Raw genomic sequence first — 15,694 nt, forward strand, 5'->3', positions numbered from 1 at the left:
CCGCAACAAACACAAAATAATTGACAGCTCAAACATCTAAACCAAAGTAAATTAATAAAGTAGCTGTCAAAGTTGCCTGTTGTTGTTTTTGCTTTTGGGCTTGTTGTATTGTGAATTGACAGTTCAGACCAAAGTAAAAAAATAGTCAGCTGTTCTACTGAGTCTACTTTATTAATTTACTTTGATCTAAACAACATTAATCAGCTGTGCCAAGGCGTATTTAAAAGGTGACAGCAGTGGCGAATTGAAATAAATACAGGCGAATTCATTTATTTTTTATATATAGAGTTTGACATACGGGCGTACGGGCGAATATTTTTTTATATATGCAGTTTGACATTTGTGCGAGCTATTTCTATAATCAGCTGTGCTGACGATGGCACCTTATTAAATGCACCTTGAGCTGTGCTATCAACACCACCAAGGCGTATTTAACAAGGTGACAGCAGTGGCGAATTGAAATAAATACAGGCGAATTCACTTATTTTTTATATATGGAGTTTGACATAATGGCGTTCCGGCGAATATTTTTTATATATGCAGTTTGACATTATCGCGTGTTAGTTCTGTAATAAGCTTTTCTCGTGAGGTCACCTTATTAGATTCGCCTTGAACACCACCTGAAATATAAATTCGCCTTGAAATGCACCTTGATATGTATATTTTGTTGTAGAAATGCAACCATCTTGTCAAGGCGTATTTAACAAGGTGACAGCCAAGGTGCATTTAATAAGGTGCCATCGACAGCACAGCTGATTATAGAAATAGCTCGCACAAATGTCAAACTACATATATAAAAAATATTCGCCCGTACGTCCGTATGTCAAACTCTATATATAAAAAATAAGTGAATTCGCCTGTATTTATTTCAATTCGCCACTGCTGTCACCTTGTTAAATACGCCTTGGTGACAGCAGTGGCGAATTGAAATAAATACAGGCGAATTCACTTATTTTTTATATATAGAGTTTGACATACGGGCGTACGGGCTAATATTTTTTATATATGTAGTTTGACATTTGTGCGTACTATTTCTATAATCAGCTGTGCTGCCGATGGCACCTTGCATCTTGTTAAGTGTTCCCTGCAAAGTAAATTAAAAAAGTAGACTCAGTAGAACAGCTGACTATTTTTTTTACATTGGTCTGAACTGTCAATTCACTTGTGGTTGTTGTGGCGAAAAATACAACAAGCCCAAAAGCAAAAACAACAACAGGCAACTTTGACAGCTCAGACTTTAAACCAAAAACAAAATTGCTTGTGGTTTTTGTAAATGTTGTATTTGTTGTAGTAGTGTCGCTACTTTATTAATTTACTTTGGTTCCCTGCTATATACAGAAAGTGTTTCTTGTTGTTTTAGGGTGGATAATAATTTAACAAATTGTTCAGATTTATTTAACAATTTTCTTTAGCATTTTATTTAGATTATTGTAATTACAGTAAGCTTACTAAAAATTCGACAAAGAAAAAAAATCTTGTATGGGCCTAACATAATTTTCAAAAAAGATTTCAGTTCGAGACTAAAATTCACATCAACTTAAACAAAATTGGACTATAACAATTGAATCATCCAAATGTCTTTTCATTAAAACTAAAAGAACAAATTAGCGAAATTGAAAATTTTGACTGAATTATCGTCTAAATTTTTAAAGAACAAGTAAGACTTATGAATACATCAAATTAAGAATAATATCAAATAGTTATTTAGACTGCTGGATATATATTAAGCCACATATAAATACAACTGATGCAGTAAAAGTACAACGAAATGTCGGAGACAGGATGTAAACATTTTCAACAATTTGTCAAAGAGCATGGTTTAGACACATACAGAATAATAGATGCATACTTTTCCGCTTGCATAAATAGAGACGCGAGAGAAAAAAAGGTAAGATATAAATTACAAATATTCGAAATTACTAAATATTTATTTATTGCAGGCTTTAACTTGTTGCTGCTTCGAATGTGGCAGTTTTGGTATACAGATTTTGGCCTGTCTCCATTGCATATACTTTGCTTGTCGCGGTTCACATATAAATTCTCATCTACGTGCAAAGAAACATTCAATAGCTTTGGAGCTTTCCCACGGCACATTATTTTGCAGTTCATGTCGTGATTTTATATATGATGCAAGATGTCGAGAAATCGCTTCAATTAACAGAAAATTAGAGACAAAGGATTTGCAAAAGAGTCTTAGCTGGACACCATGGATACCAACACCAAAAGAAACGAATCTAATGTTGGCCAATCCAAGGCGTAGACATGTTAGAGCTAATGAAACTGTTGGCTTAAGGGGACTTATCAACTTAGGGTCTACGTGTTTCATGAATTGCATTGTACAGGTAACTTTGCTTTGGGTGGGTCTTATTTTATTCTATAGTACATAGTTTAACTGATTTATTGCATGCAAACGTTTTGTAAACTACTATTTTAAACACAGAAATGCGTAACTCAATCCGAATTCGAAAATGTGTGCTAAATGCATTGCAATTCGAAAAGATTTTCTTTCGAATCGAATTAGGGAGTAACCCCCTGGTAAATTATGAGTAAAATAACGAAAAATTCCAACAGTTCCAAGTATTAGATAGTTCCAAAACATTCAAATTATTTGCATTCTTTACCAAATCAAGCGAACGTTTTGTTAAATATGTATGTATGTAAAAAATCTTTTTTACACTTTTATACATTTTTCGAAATTAAAAAAAAAAAAAAATTTTTGGGTTACTTTGCAAACCGGCGTTTTAGTATTCACCCTATATTGTTCAAACGTTTAAAAATTATTATTTAAATAGTAAAATTTTTAAAGGAATAAAAACTTTCAATCGATTTCCTTAAATGTTGCTTCAGTAAGTCTTAACACTTTCTTTGCTACAAATTTTATATCTTTTTTGTTGTCAGTTTATCAGGTTGTTATGTGGTGGTAGTTCAATTACATTTGAGTGCCGTTTGACACTGTTTTGGTTTTTAACATTTTTGAATATATGTTCCTGGTTTGAGTTTTATGCGATGTTCACTACTGATAATGGAATGTGATATAGATCTAAATTCATTGATGCTATTACAGAAGTTTTCTTCCTTATTTGATAATTATTTAGCAACTGCCAATATTATGTAAAAGTGGTGTGGGTAATATTATTTTATATAAAATAATAATTAGAATTAATATTTATATTTTTTATAAATAATATTTTTAATGTATGCATAGAGAATTATACATAGAGACGAGACACTCCGATTTGTCAAACAAAAATACAAAAAATCATATGTCTGATAGAACAACAAAATACATTGACTAGTATGTATTTTGTTGTTGCAAGAGTTAGGTTTTTGACAATGACGTCTCGTCTCTATGTTACCCTATGGTTATATGTTTGAGAAATAGTTTCGAATGAAAATTTTTATATATTTATATGACAAAAAATAATTAACAAAATTCATAATCTCAATGAGTATTAAATTAAAAGTAACAAAGTTTATAATAGTAATAGGAAATATATATAAAGATCTACTACAATACTTCCCCTTCGGAAAGATTAATATTTAATAAATTAAATGTTACTCTCTTTATAGTTCTATTTAAAGTCTGTTCTGTATTTGGGTTTTCGGTATAAGCAGGTTTCAGTTTATCGATAGAAATCGTTCTGATTTTTCCGTCCATATCTAACATAAATTTTTTTTATCTTTTTCAATTACTTTGTACGGTCCTTCAAATGGTTGTTGTAAGGATCTTTTTTGGTCTACGCGTACAAATACATATTTGCAAGTTAAGAGATCTTTCATCTGAATTATTGTTTTTGTGATGTGATAAATTAGAACGAACATTTCTAAAATATTCTTTTAAATTATTTAAAAAGTTAAAAGATGTTTCTTCCATGTTCGAAACTACAACTTCTCCAGGTAATCTTATGTGTTGACCGTACAGCATTTCGGCGGAAGTTGCTTTTAAATCCTCTTTGAAAACTGGAATGGTAAATTATTATCATAGATATTTTCAAAAGTTAGCAGAATTATCTAGTCCAATCCAAACAATGATTACACATGCATTAAAAAACAAAAATAAATTAGTAGAATAGGACAATGAGAGTTGTATGGCTTTAGAAATCATTAAAGATCAATTAGCTTCAAGTATTTTATTAAATCATTTTAATAACGAAGCCGAATTGACTTTCTAATATAGCAATTGGTAGTGTTCTACAACAAATCCAAAATGGAATTCCAAAACCATTATCTTTCTTTTCGAAGAAATTAGCGATGATAAAAACAAATTGAAACTCGCGACGTAATCCTAAATTTACATGCAACATTTTCTTACCGTAAGTTGATATGTTTGAACCATTAGCAGCCGTTAGTATGATGTCAGAAACTGTCTTTTGTTTTTAAATTTTGAAGATGGGAGAAAAGCTCCACTGTCGATTAAAAATTTAATTTTATTGCTTTTGTCGTAAACGATAAGTCCAAATTCCAATTATCTGTCGCTCCGATAATGGAACTAATTAGTTTGCTGAATCATCTTTTTGTTTGAAGAGCAAGGTTGTTCACACTTTCTTGCTTCACTTCCGTATCTATAATGAAATCTACAAACCCAGTCTTTGTTATTAGATCTAGAACGAGATCGACTTCTACTTCTACTAAAACGTGTATTTGAATGTCTATACTGTTGACCATCTAAACTGTTTTTAATTGAGGTGATATCTAATGAAAGATTATTGAAGCTATTACAAATGTTGGCAGTAGTTGTACCAGATTCCCAACTACTTTTTTCTATGTTCGATGAATTGGATTGTGTAGGAGCAGCGTCTCTAACACAAGCAATTTCATTACCATGCAATACTTCCCATATATTATCAGCTAAACGTTTTAATTCGTAAATATCTGTCAAATTCGAACCAGTCAAGGCAACATTTAAACTTGTTGGTAATTTTCTTAACCACAGTTTCTTTAGAACGTCTGAACTAAAATTTGAATTAGCAAGTAAGGCTAACGATCAATAGAATTCAGATGGCTTACGGTCTCCGATCTCAGAAACAGATAAGATTTTATCCAATTTTCTGGTTTCGCTCATGGAATGACGATCAATAAGAATTTTCTTTAAATGTTCGTAACGTTCACCTGAAGGAGGATTTTGAATTAAATCAAGTACAGTTATGATAACATCCTGAGGTAACACAGTAATAATGTATTCATATTTAGGTGTATCTTGTGTTACTCTTTTAGTTGCAAATTGCATTTCCGCGTGAACAAATAATAACAATATACTAAGGTATTCAAATTTGTGAGTTTTTTTTAGTAATGAGTTTATATTAATAATGATGTTAAGGAAATTACGATATGGAAAGTATACTTATTTTGATAAATTTTCGTTTGATGATATATATTTGATTTTTCTAAATGATATTCAGTTTAAATTTGAGGCAGGGAAATATGTTTCTGGATCTTGATCTTTTCTTTTTCAAAATTGCTTTTACAAATTCGTGCTTACGTGCTTAAATTGTTTGTCCTTTACACATATTTACCGTTATAACGGGAAAAATAACCAAATAAAGCAGCATTACATACATTTAACATACCCGCCTAAAGGCAGCCTTGCCGGTTAGAGGGTTAATGATTAGAATTAATATTTATATTTTTTATAAATAATATTTTTAATGTTATATGTTTGAGAAATAGTTTCGAATGAAAATTTTTACATACACATCTGCTCAAAATAATAGATACACCAAAATTTATTTTTTAAAAACGAAAAAAAATAATGGTATATTGTAAAATTATAAAAAAATTCAGTCGATTTTTATTTATAGTTAAAAGGAGAGTAAAAAACAAAAACAAAATATTTCATAATTAATAATAAATATTATAAAGTAAATTAAATTTCTTAAATTTCGAAAAATTTGGTGCTCATAATAATAGATACATTTTTAAAAATTCTTATTAAACAAAAGCTAATAAATTTTATCTTAAAAAAATTAGTTTATTATTAAAGTAAAGCTAGTATCCAGTATATCCACCTTTGTTTTGTAAAACTTTCTCCACTCTTCTGGGCATACTGGATATCAAGTTCTGACACTTCTCCAATGGAATCTCGTACCATATTTTTTGCGTTTTCTCCCATAAATCGTCTTTATTTTTGAAAACTTCCTTCGAAAGCCTTATCTTTAATTCACTCCACAAGTTTTCTATTGGGTTTAAATCAGGGGATTGGCTGGGCCAGCTTAAAACAGGTACGTTATTCTCCAAGAACCAGTTTTTAACTAATCTTGAACTATGTTTTGGGTCGTTGTACTGCTGGAATGTCCATATTAATGGCATATTTTCCGATGCATATGGAAGCATTACGTTTTCCAATATGTCTCTATACCCACTAGCATTCATGGTATCTTCTATTCGGAATATCGGACCAACACCATTCCATGAAAAGCAACCCCAAACCATTATGTTTCCCCCGCCATGTTTTACCGTCTTTTTTGTAAATTTAACGTGGAATTCTTTTCCTTTTGGTCGGCGTACATTTCTTTGGCAGTCGTTTCCAAACAAATTTATTTTTGTTTCGTAGCTCCATAAAATATTTCTCCATTTTTTTCGCCTTCACACACGGACCATTGTAAGTGCTCTTTAGCAAATTCTAATCTTGTCTTGATATTTTTTTGGCGCATTAGTGGCACTTTTCTGGCAATTCTTCCCGGCAATTTAGCTTGTAAAAGACGACGACGAACTGTTTGTGGACTGATTTCGTTACATAGCTCCGCAGAAATAGCTTTCGATGATATGAAAGGGTCTTTTTTAACCATAAGGACGATCCGCCTATCTGTTTCTGGACTGGTTTTCTTTGGTCTACCGCGAGTTTCTTTTTTTTGTTTTTTAGATAAAGCATTTTGGACAAAATGTAAAGATCTTCCTATGCTCTTTGCTATTTCCCGTAATGATTTTCCTTGATTTCTCATCGTTTGAACAATTTTTTTCTCATCTTCGGTACAATGATGATTTCGTCCCATTTTCTTCAAAAGAGTCCTATTTTTTATAAAATTGTTGCTAAAATTTAAATTATACTTACTGTTTCACGTAAATAGGAACAAAAAATTGCACAAAAAAAAAATTGTATATAAATAAATTACAAATTACTGATGTGTATCTATTTTTATGAGCAAATAATTTTTTGTAATTCAAATAAATTCGTTTTTAAAAATCAACATGAAAGCAAATAGTTGCCAGATTTTTGACTGACATGACATTGCCAGATAGAAATTTTAATAATATGATGTATTCTTAACGCTTGCGAGGAAATTTTCAATGTTACCGCCATTTAAATTTTTTCCAATTAGGTGTATCTATTATTTTGAGCAGATGTGTATGTATTTATGTGATAAAAAAATAATTAACAAAATTCATAATCTCAATGAGTATTAAATTAAAAGTAACAAAGTTTATAATAGTAATAGGAAATATATATAAAGATTTACTACAAGTGGATTTGGTTGTGTTGAGTGAATGTATTGTATATTGCATATAATTGATTATATCATTGTAATAAACTTGTGAGTTGATTTTTATTGCTTCAAACATTTTCTTTATATTGATAGAGACAGACAGTGTTGCCAATTTAGCCCTTTATGTGCTAAATTTAGCCCTTTCAATCTTGTTTAGCCACAAAAAAATTAATTTAGCCTTTAGCCATTTTTGTAGCCTTTTTTATTTTCATTTAGCCATATACATTTACTCTAATGAAAATTATATATTTACTCTAATGATCTGAAATTTTTGCTGTTGAAAATTAGTAAAATCAGTTCAAAAAATTGTCAGGGATATTATGACAAAAATTAACTAAAAATGTTGAACCAGTAAACAATTTAAGCACATACAAATTGTTGGACCTTCCATACATTAAAAAAAATGCCATAACTAATATAGAGAAAATGGACGTTATTTGAATAAAAATTGTTAATAAATATGTTAATGTTTTACGCGCGGGTCCGGGCGTTTATAAAATCATATATAAGGTTAAAGAGAATACTTTTAACATTATCTGGGCGATGTATTGACGTAAATATAGTACTTTAACAAATATTTTATAACACATGCTATGTAGTATACCGTTTTCAAAGACTACAATCCAACCAATTTAGAATGAAAAATTCAGTTCATTATCGATAATAATTTAGCTATGATAATTTTTATCTGATAAAATATAGAAAATTAACTTTTGTCCAAAATTAAATTAAATATTTATGTTTACATATTTTGGCTACCTTAGTTTTGATATGTTCACTAACTAATGGCAAAATTTATGTTTTTGCCAATGAAAATCAATTTTGTCCGGCGACGTGTAAAATTTTTAGAATATTTTTTTCTGCATTGAGAGTTATATTTGCCATATATTCACTTATCAACATATTCTCCATCGAAGTTATCACAAAGGATAACTTTATACATAATTTGTCTTTCATATAAAAAAATTTGCCTAATTAGGAGCATTTTGCAGGCCAGGTGATAAATACGAAGCTTTAAAAACATCGGCATATGATATATGTACGTGTGGCTCCATATTACGTTATTTTAATGATAAGGATCAACATACAGGAATAAATATTCTTATTTTCTTGTATTTGAACGTGTGTTATATTCATACATTTTTGTTTGTCTATTCGGCATAGCCAAATGTAACATTCCAAGTTGTTTTTTGTGTCAAATGTATGTACATATTTTTTTAATTAAAAATTTTAGCCCTTTTTTAGCCACTTTTTTCTAAGTATTTAGCCCTTTTTGTTCGCCATGAAATGGCAACACTGGAGACAGATAACATTTCATTGATATCTATTGCACATAAAAGTTTTCATCATTTGGTTTGTGGAAATTTCATTAATGTTTTTTTTAAACTCAGATTGATTATAGAGAGGGAATGGTCTTGATCATCAGGACTGGCACTCTTAATAATGTCATTCCCATCTGCTATCTCATTCTTAAGTTTTTGACGGGCTAATCTTAATGTTGTTCTTTTCTTTGTTCATAGTCATGTGTCATTTGCTTTGTTTTCTTGTAATTTATTCGGTTTTTTTTATTTTCCGGAGCAAAAATAACTGAAAGACAACCTTTCAGTTATTTTTGCTCCTAATATGTTGGTATATTCTGTAGATATTAACTCTAATTTGGCAATGATAAAATTTTGGTTATCATTGATCCGCTTATGCTTTTTTGACTACTATCAATCGTGGTTCTTTATGGGGCAATTAATGTAAACATTGTTAATGGATTTTTTTCTATTGTCATATGATTTTCTGCATTGTTAGTCATTGTCATGTTAATTTATTTTCATTCTGTTGTTGTGGATTTTATGAGACTGTCTTGACTATTTTATGTTTGTGAATTCATCAAGTGTTGTTTAGTAAGCTGTCGTGTTGTTTCGAGTTACATTTAGAGTTTGATTTACATGTTGCACTAGTGCAATTGGTTGGGGCGCCAAAATAGTATATACGATTGAAGTTTAATTTGCGGATAGTGTGTAGACTACCCTTTTGATGACATTGTTTGTCATATAGGTTGGTCAAAATTCAATTCCGCATGTAGGTAAAAAAGTTTGCGTACATAAAAAAAATATTACTGATTTTTATAAATTAAACTGTATTTTAATAATTATTTGGATAACCCCGACGTCCAAGAATATTATGAAGGCGTTTTGTCATTGATGAAACCAGTTTTTCGCTGTATTTGGAACTAATATTTCTCCATTCCAATGTTATTACATGGTTTCGTATTTTTCACTCCAGCAAATCCCATAAATGTTCTATGGGATTTAGGTCTGGTGACTGGGGAGGAGTTTTCAATTGTTTTTGTTTTATTAAACAACTACCAAAGCCTTGTGTTGTGTGTAGTATGCTTTGGGTCGTTATCTTGCAGGAATATATAATCATCTTCAATGCCCAATTTGCTATCACTTTAGGTAAGATTTTTCATTAAAATGCACAGTGGGGCAGAATTAAATTTGAATTAGGCGTAGCCAAGGAGTATTCGAGTTTAAGTTATTAAAATGGGCCCTACAAATGCTCCAGGGGCGGCGGTATGGGGGCTCAAAGTAGGGTACCTTCGACATATAAAATTTTTAAACACGTGCCATTTTTTGTTTCCCATCCGATTTATATTTTTGGAAAGCGCTCGGCTAGATCTTGAAAAAACATGCTTGCGTGTGCTATTATCTCTTATAATTTCCTAGTTATAGGCATTTCAAATTTTAAAATTTTGCCATACCATGGTCCGCTTTTTTAAAAATATAGGGCGCAATTTTGGACCTTTTTTAATGTCTATCTAAATAGACCTTATGATCCATTGTCGACATCAAAACTTCATTCTTTACTTTTTTAAAAAAATTTAAATTATTCGAATAATTCGATTAATATTTAACTATACATATAATTAGTAATTATATTACATATAATTAAAAAGTAGAACATATTTAAAATACGAATCTTTTTGCTGAGAGTTCACAGTCGCCAAACCTAAAATCATAATTATTTTTAACTATCAAAAAAATCATATCTTATAAATGCCAATTCAAGTCCTTTTTGATGATTTTTTCGTGGTTGGCTAATTACACTGTGCTAGTTGGAAAAACTGTCAAGCTACTATGCAAGTTGGAAAAACTGACAACAAAAAAGTGTCAATTTCGTTCACAGTGTTATTAGAGAAGATACTAAAATTGAGATAAGATCTTAGAAACTTAGATTTTTTATGATAATATAACAACAAGAAGAACTTTAAAAGTTTTCTAAATCTACATTTTTTAAATATTTTTATTATTTTCATTATTCAAATATTTTGTTAAAAATTACTTGAAGAAAGTTCCTTTTGAGACCTTAAATAATTAAGAACTAAAATCTAAAACATTTTAATTGTGTTAATCATGTTGCCAAAGAGGCATCCATATGAATTTTGATTTACTACATATCTATGTATATTTGTTTGCAAATGATGGTGACTTTATTTTTTAGGCTTTAATACACACTCCTTTGTTAAGTGATTACTTTCTATCCGATCGTCACGAATGTAATGCAAAATCATCCCTGAAGTGTTTAGTTTGTGAAGTATCGAGACTTTTTCAGGTAAAATTAGCCTTTAATAAATGTGTTTATAAAAAATAATTCTTAATTTTAAGGAATTTTATTCTGGTTCGCGATCGCCTTTATCATTACATCGCTTATTGCATTTAATATGGAATCACGCCAAACATTTGGCAGGCTACGAACAACAAGATGCGCATGAATTCTTTATAGCAACATTGGACGTCTTACATAGACATTGTTTAAAAGCAAAATCTGAGTCTGAGAGTGCAAACAAATCAACCTCGTCCACAACACATACGAATTGTCTAACACAGTGTAACTGTATAATAGATCAAATTTTTACTGGCATGTTGCAAAGTGATGTAGTTTGCCAATCTTGCAATGGAGTATCAACAACCATCGACCCATTTTGGGATATTTCCTTAGATTTGGGTGAAACGGCACATGGTGGTGCCACACCAAAGTCTCTGATTGATTGTTTAGAACGTTATACCCGCGCAGAACACTTAGGGTCAAGTGCAAAGATAAAGTGTTCAACATGTAAATCTTATCAAGAGTCAACTAAGCAGTTTAGCTTGCGTACGTTACCCAGTGTGGCTAGTTTTCATTTAAAACGCTTCGAACATTCGTCACTCATAGATAAGAAAATTTCTACCTTCATATCATTTCCCGTGGAATTTGATATGACTCCATTTATGTCCGATAAAAATAATGCCTATGGTGATTTTCGTTATTCGTTGTATGCGGTGGTAAATCATGTTGGAACTATCGATGCCGGTCATTATACCGCTTATGTCAGACATCACAAGGATACATGGGTTAAATGTGACGACCATATAATAACCACAGCAACTCTAAAACAGGTCTTAGACAGTGAAGGGTAAATACAAATTTAATGTTTTATAAATTGTTTATAATGTTGTGTACCCATTTTCTTTTTTTTTAGCTATTTGCTGTTTTATCATAAAAATATTTTGGAGTATGAATAGATTGGTGACTGACTCCAATGAAATTTAAAATCTGAAAAATAATTTTATATCATTTTTTTACTGCTTTGTTACAAACTAATTATGAAAATAAAAACCATGATAAGAAATATTATATTTTTTTTTGTCAATTTTTAAAAACCGCTCAACAAAACATTCACAAGTTTGGGCTCGTCCGGGAATTGAACCCGGGACCTCTCGCACCCGAAGCGAGAATCATACCCCTAGACCAACGAGCCATATACTCACTGAGCAGTTAACTACGTATAAATATATCAGCACTAATCATGGTGAATTTCTCCACAATTTCACCAAATATGTTGAACATATTTCCAAGCAGGGTTGAATTGAAAATGTATTACCATTTATTATACAATGTTGTATTTAAATGGATGTAATATTTTGTCAGAGTTGTAACTTATCGAAAAAATTTATGATTAAGACCATGGTGTAATGATATACAAGGTGACATTAATCAAACAGCTGATTATTTTTTGCTCGAGTTTGTCAGGGCACACTTAGAAAGGTGACTGCATCACTACAACAATACTAAAACAACAGGTACTTTGTTTTTGTTAAAAAGTAGGTGAACTGTCAAAGTTGCCTGTTGTTGTTTTTGCTTTTGGGTTTGTTTTATTTTTCGCCACAACAACCACAATTGAATTGACAATTCAAACTGAATAAAAAAAATAATCAGCTGTTTCATCGCAGTCACCTTTCTAAGTGTGCCCTGCAGTTTGTTTACAACTTTCATCTTGTCAACACTTTTTTTGCTGTTGTTTTAAAATAAAAAACATTAATTGTAAAAAAAATAAATTTTTAATAAACTAAATAATGTTTATTACATTTAGTTCGCCGGAACGCCATTATGTCAAACTACATATATAAAAAATAAGCGAATTCGCCTGTATTTATTTCAATTCGCCACTGCTGTCACCTTGTTAAATACGCCTAGATTTGTTATTTGTTCACTTGCAAGGTGCATTTACGCTGCGTTTACACATGCAAGTAGATTGATGAAAGTTGATAATACGTATTATTATCGAAAATGTCGAAAATACATCGAAATGTCTACAAGTTGCTTGAGCGTTTACACATGCAAGTAAAAGTTCATTTTGTAAATGTTAGCGAAGGAGAATGATGTCTTCAAAATGCCACAAATATAAGAATATTACAGCTAATTCGATAAATAAACCTTTTATATATCAGCATTTGTTATTTTTAAGTCCATTTGCGGCTTGAAACCAAATTTTATTATTTTTATTCATAACAATAAAGTGTTACCATGATATTCAAATATAAAAATTTCTGGGGAAAATGTTAGGTTAACAATTTTTATAGATATTAGTAACAATTTTATTTATTAAAACTAATGAAATTTCTATTTTTACGAAAACGATAAGCATTAGTGGTCATTTGTACTATTTTCTTTTACAAAAATACATAAAATAAGTTAAAAATATAATTATTATTTTACCACCTTCTGATAAATTTTTTAAAAGCTATTTATTGGCAACTCTATTTGTCATCACTTGTATGAAAGTGTCGAAAATCACTGTCCACCTAAATTCAGTAGGCAGTGAGCTGCAAGTGGCTGCATGTGTGATTGTGTTAGTGCAAAAGTATGTATGTATTGTGTTTTTCGAACTGTTACTTGCATGTGTAAACGCTAGGTTAATCAGGTGCCATCGGCAGCACAGCTGATTATAGAAATAGCACGCACAAATGTCAAACTACATATATAAAAAATATTCGCCCGTACGTCCGTATGTCAAACTCTATATATAAAAAATAAGTGAATTCGCCTGTATTTATTTCAATTCGCCACTGCTGTCACCTTGTTAAATACGCCTTGTTCACTTGTTTATATGCAGTATGACCATTTTGGCATTTTTGCAGCCAGATTTAGCATTTTTTAATAATTTGTTTAGCATTTTCTAGCTTCAATTTATTTTTCATTTTTACCCCTCCCATTTTGTTATGAAATTTTTAGTTTTGCCATTTAGTAATGCAGAAGTTGAACGTGTATTTAGCTGAATGAATCTTTTAAAAAATAAAATAAGAAATAGAATAATATTAAATACAATGAATTCACTCCTCTATAGAAGATGTGAATTGAAAAGATTTAATAAATGCTGCCAAAGTTTTCAAATAACTAAAGAATTAATCCACAAGAATAAATAATTTGTTTTGTTTTTGAGTTCGATGTTGTTTTATTTATATAATCAAACATAATTTGTAGAAACAACGGTACAAATAGTGAAGAATTTCTTCATAATATTATTAAAAAAAAAATTTAGCATTTTTTTTGGCATTTAAAAATCCATTTAGCATTTTTTTAGCATTATTTTGGCTAGGATTTACCTGCAAAAATTTTTGAGACCTGGCCATACTGTTTATAAGTTTGAATTGTCCAAGGCGTATTAACAAGGTGAGCCAAGGCGTATTTAACAAGGTGACAGCAGTTGCGAATTGAAATAAATACAGACGAATTCACTTATTTTTTATATATAGAGTTTGACATACGGACGTACGGGCGAATATTTTTTATATATGTAGTTTGACATTTGTGCGTGCTATTACAATAATCAGCTGTGCTGCCGATGGCAACTTATTAAATGCACCTTGGTGAGAAAGTCGTATTTAACAAGGTGACAGCAGTAGCGAATTGAAATAAATACAGGCGAATTCATTTATTTTTTATATATAGAGTTTGACATACGGGCGTACGGGCGAATATTTTTTATATATGTAGTTTGACATTTGTGCGTGCTATTTCTATAATCAGCTGTGCTGCCGATGGCACCTTATTAAATGCACCTTGTTGGTGAGTGCATAAAATCAGCTGTTTGTTAATTCGCTGTGGTTTTATGTACACTATATGTCAAGGCGAATTTATACAAGGTGGAGTCAGTCAAACAGCTGATAATTTTTTTTTCACTTTTTGGTTCTAACAGTTGTCAAAGCTTGTTTTTATATTTAAATATCTACATATTCCAATCGTATTAACAAAATATTTATTGTTTACATAAATAAGTAAAGCCCTCACTATTCAATTATCTACACTATATTAAGTTTAAATACTTATTTGTTTAATTTTTCATTTTGGTTTTTTGACATTTGTTAAGACCAATCGTTGTTTTTGTAGAACTGACACCATCTTGTATGAATTCGCCTTGCTATATGTCAAACTTTGTTTATGTTTACATTTGTTATTGTAAATAACAAGTAATATTTTAATTCGCCTTGATTTTGACATTTACCGTACATACAGTTCAAGGTGCATTTAATAAGGTGCCATCGGCAGCACAGCTGATTATAGAAATAGCTCGCACAAATGTCAAACTACATATATAAAAAATATTCGCCCGTACGCCCGTATGTCAAACTCTATATATAAAAAATAAGTGAATTCGCCTGTATTTATTTCAATTCGCCACTGCTGTCACCTTGTTAAATACGCCTTGATACAGTTTTTGCTTTTAGGTTTGTTGAATTTTTCGCCACAATTTAATTGACAATTCCAAGGCGTATTAACAAGGTGAGTGTGTCCCGGCAACAAATACAACAATGCAAAAACAACAGGCAATTTGTTTTTGTTAAAATGAACGTAAATGTCAAAATCAAGGCGAATTAAAATATTACTTTGTTATTTACAATAAC

General features: G+C 30.5%; 1 protein-coding gene and 1 non-coding gene across 2 annotated transcripts; one reads left to right on the forward strand and one right to left on the reverse strand.

Annotated features, from left to right (window-relative positions):
• The first annotated feature begins 1,467 nt into the window (after positions 1 to 1,467).
• Positions 1,468 to 12,146, forward strand: not (non-stop). Its single transcript, XM_065498251.1, has 6 exons — positions 1,468 to 1,657; positions 1,709 to 1,888; positions 1,941 to 2,342; positions 10,974 to 11,084; positions 11,138 to 11,925; positions 11,992 to 12,146. Exons 2-6 carry the CDS (start codon positions 1,769 to 1,771, stop codon positions 12,032 to 12,034), a joined length of 1,464 nt encoding a protein of 487 aa, XP_065354323.1. The 5' UTR covers positions 1,468 to 1,657; positions 1,709 to 1,768; the 3' UTR covers positions 12,035 to 12,146.
• Positions 12,147 to 12,198: 52 nt separating this feature from the next.
• TRNAP-CGG (transfer RNA proline (anticodon CGG)) lies at positions 12,199 to 12,270 on the reverse strand. Its single transcript has one exon. It is a non-coding gene; the product is annotated as a tRNA-Pro (tRNA).
• Between the last annotated feature and the right edge of the window lie 3,424 nt (positions 12,271 to 15,694).

The sequence above is a fragment of the Calliphora vicina genome, chromosome 1 (assembly GCF_958450345.1).
Source record: "Calliphora vicina chromosome 1, idCalVici1.1, whole genome shotgun sequence".
NCBI classification, from domain to species: domain Eukaryota; kingdom Metazoa; phylum Arthropoda; class Insecta; order Diptera; family Calliphoridae; genus Calliphora; species Calliphora vicina.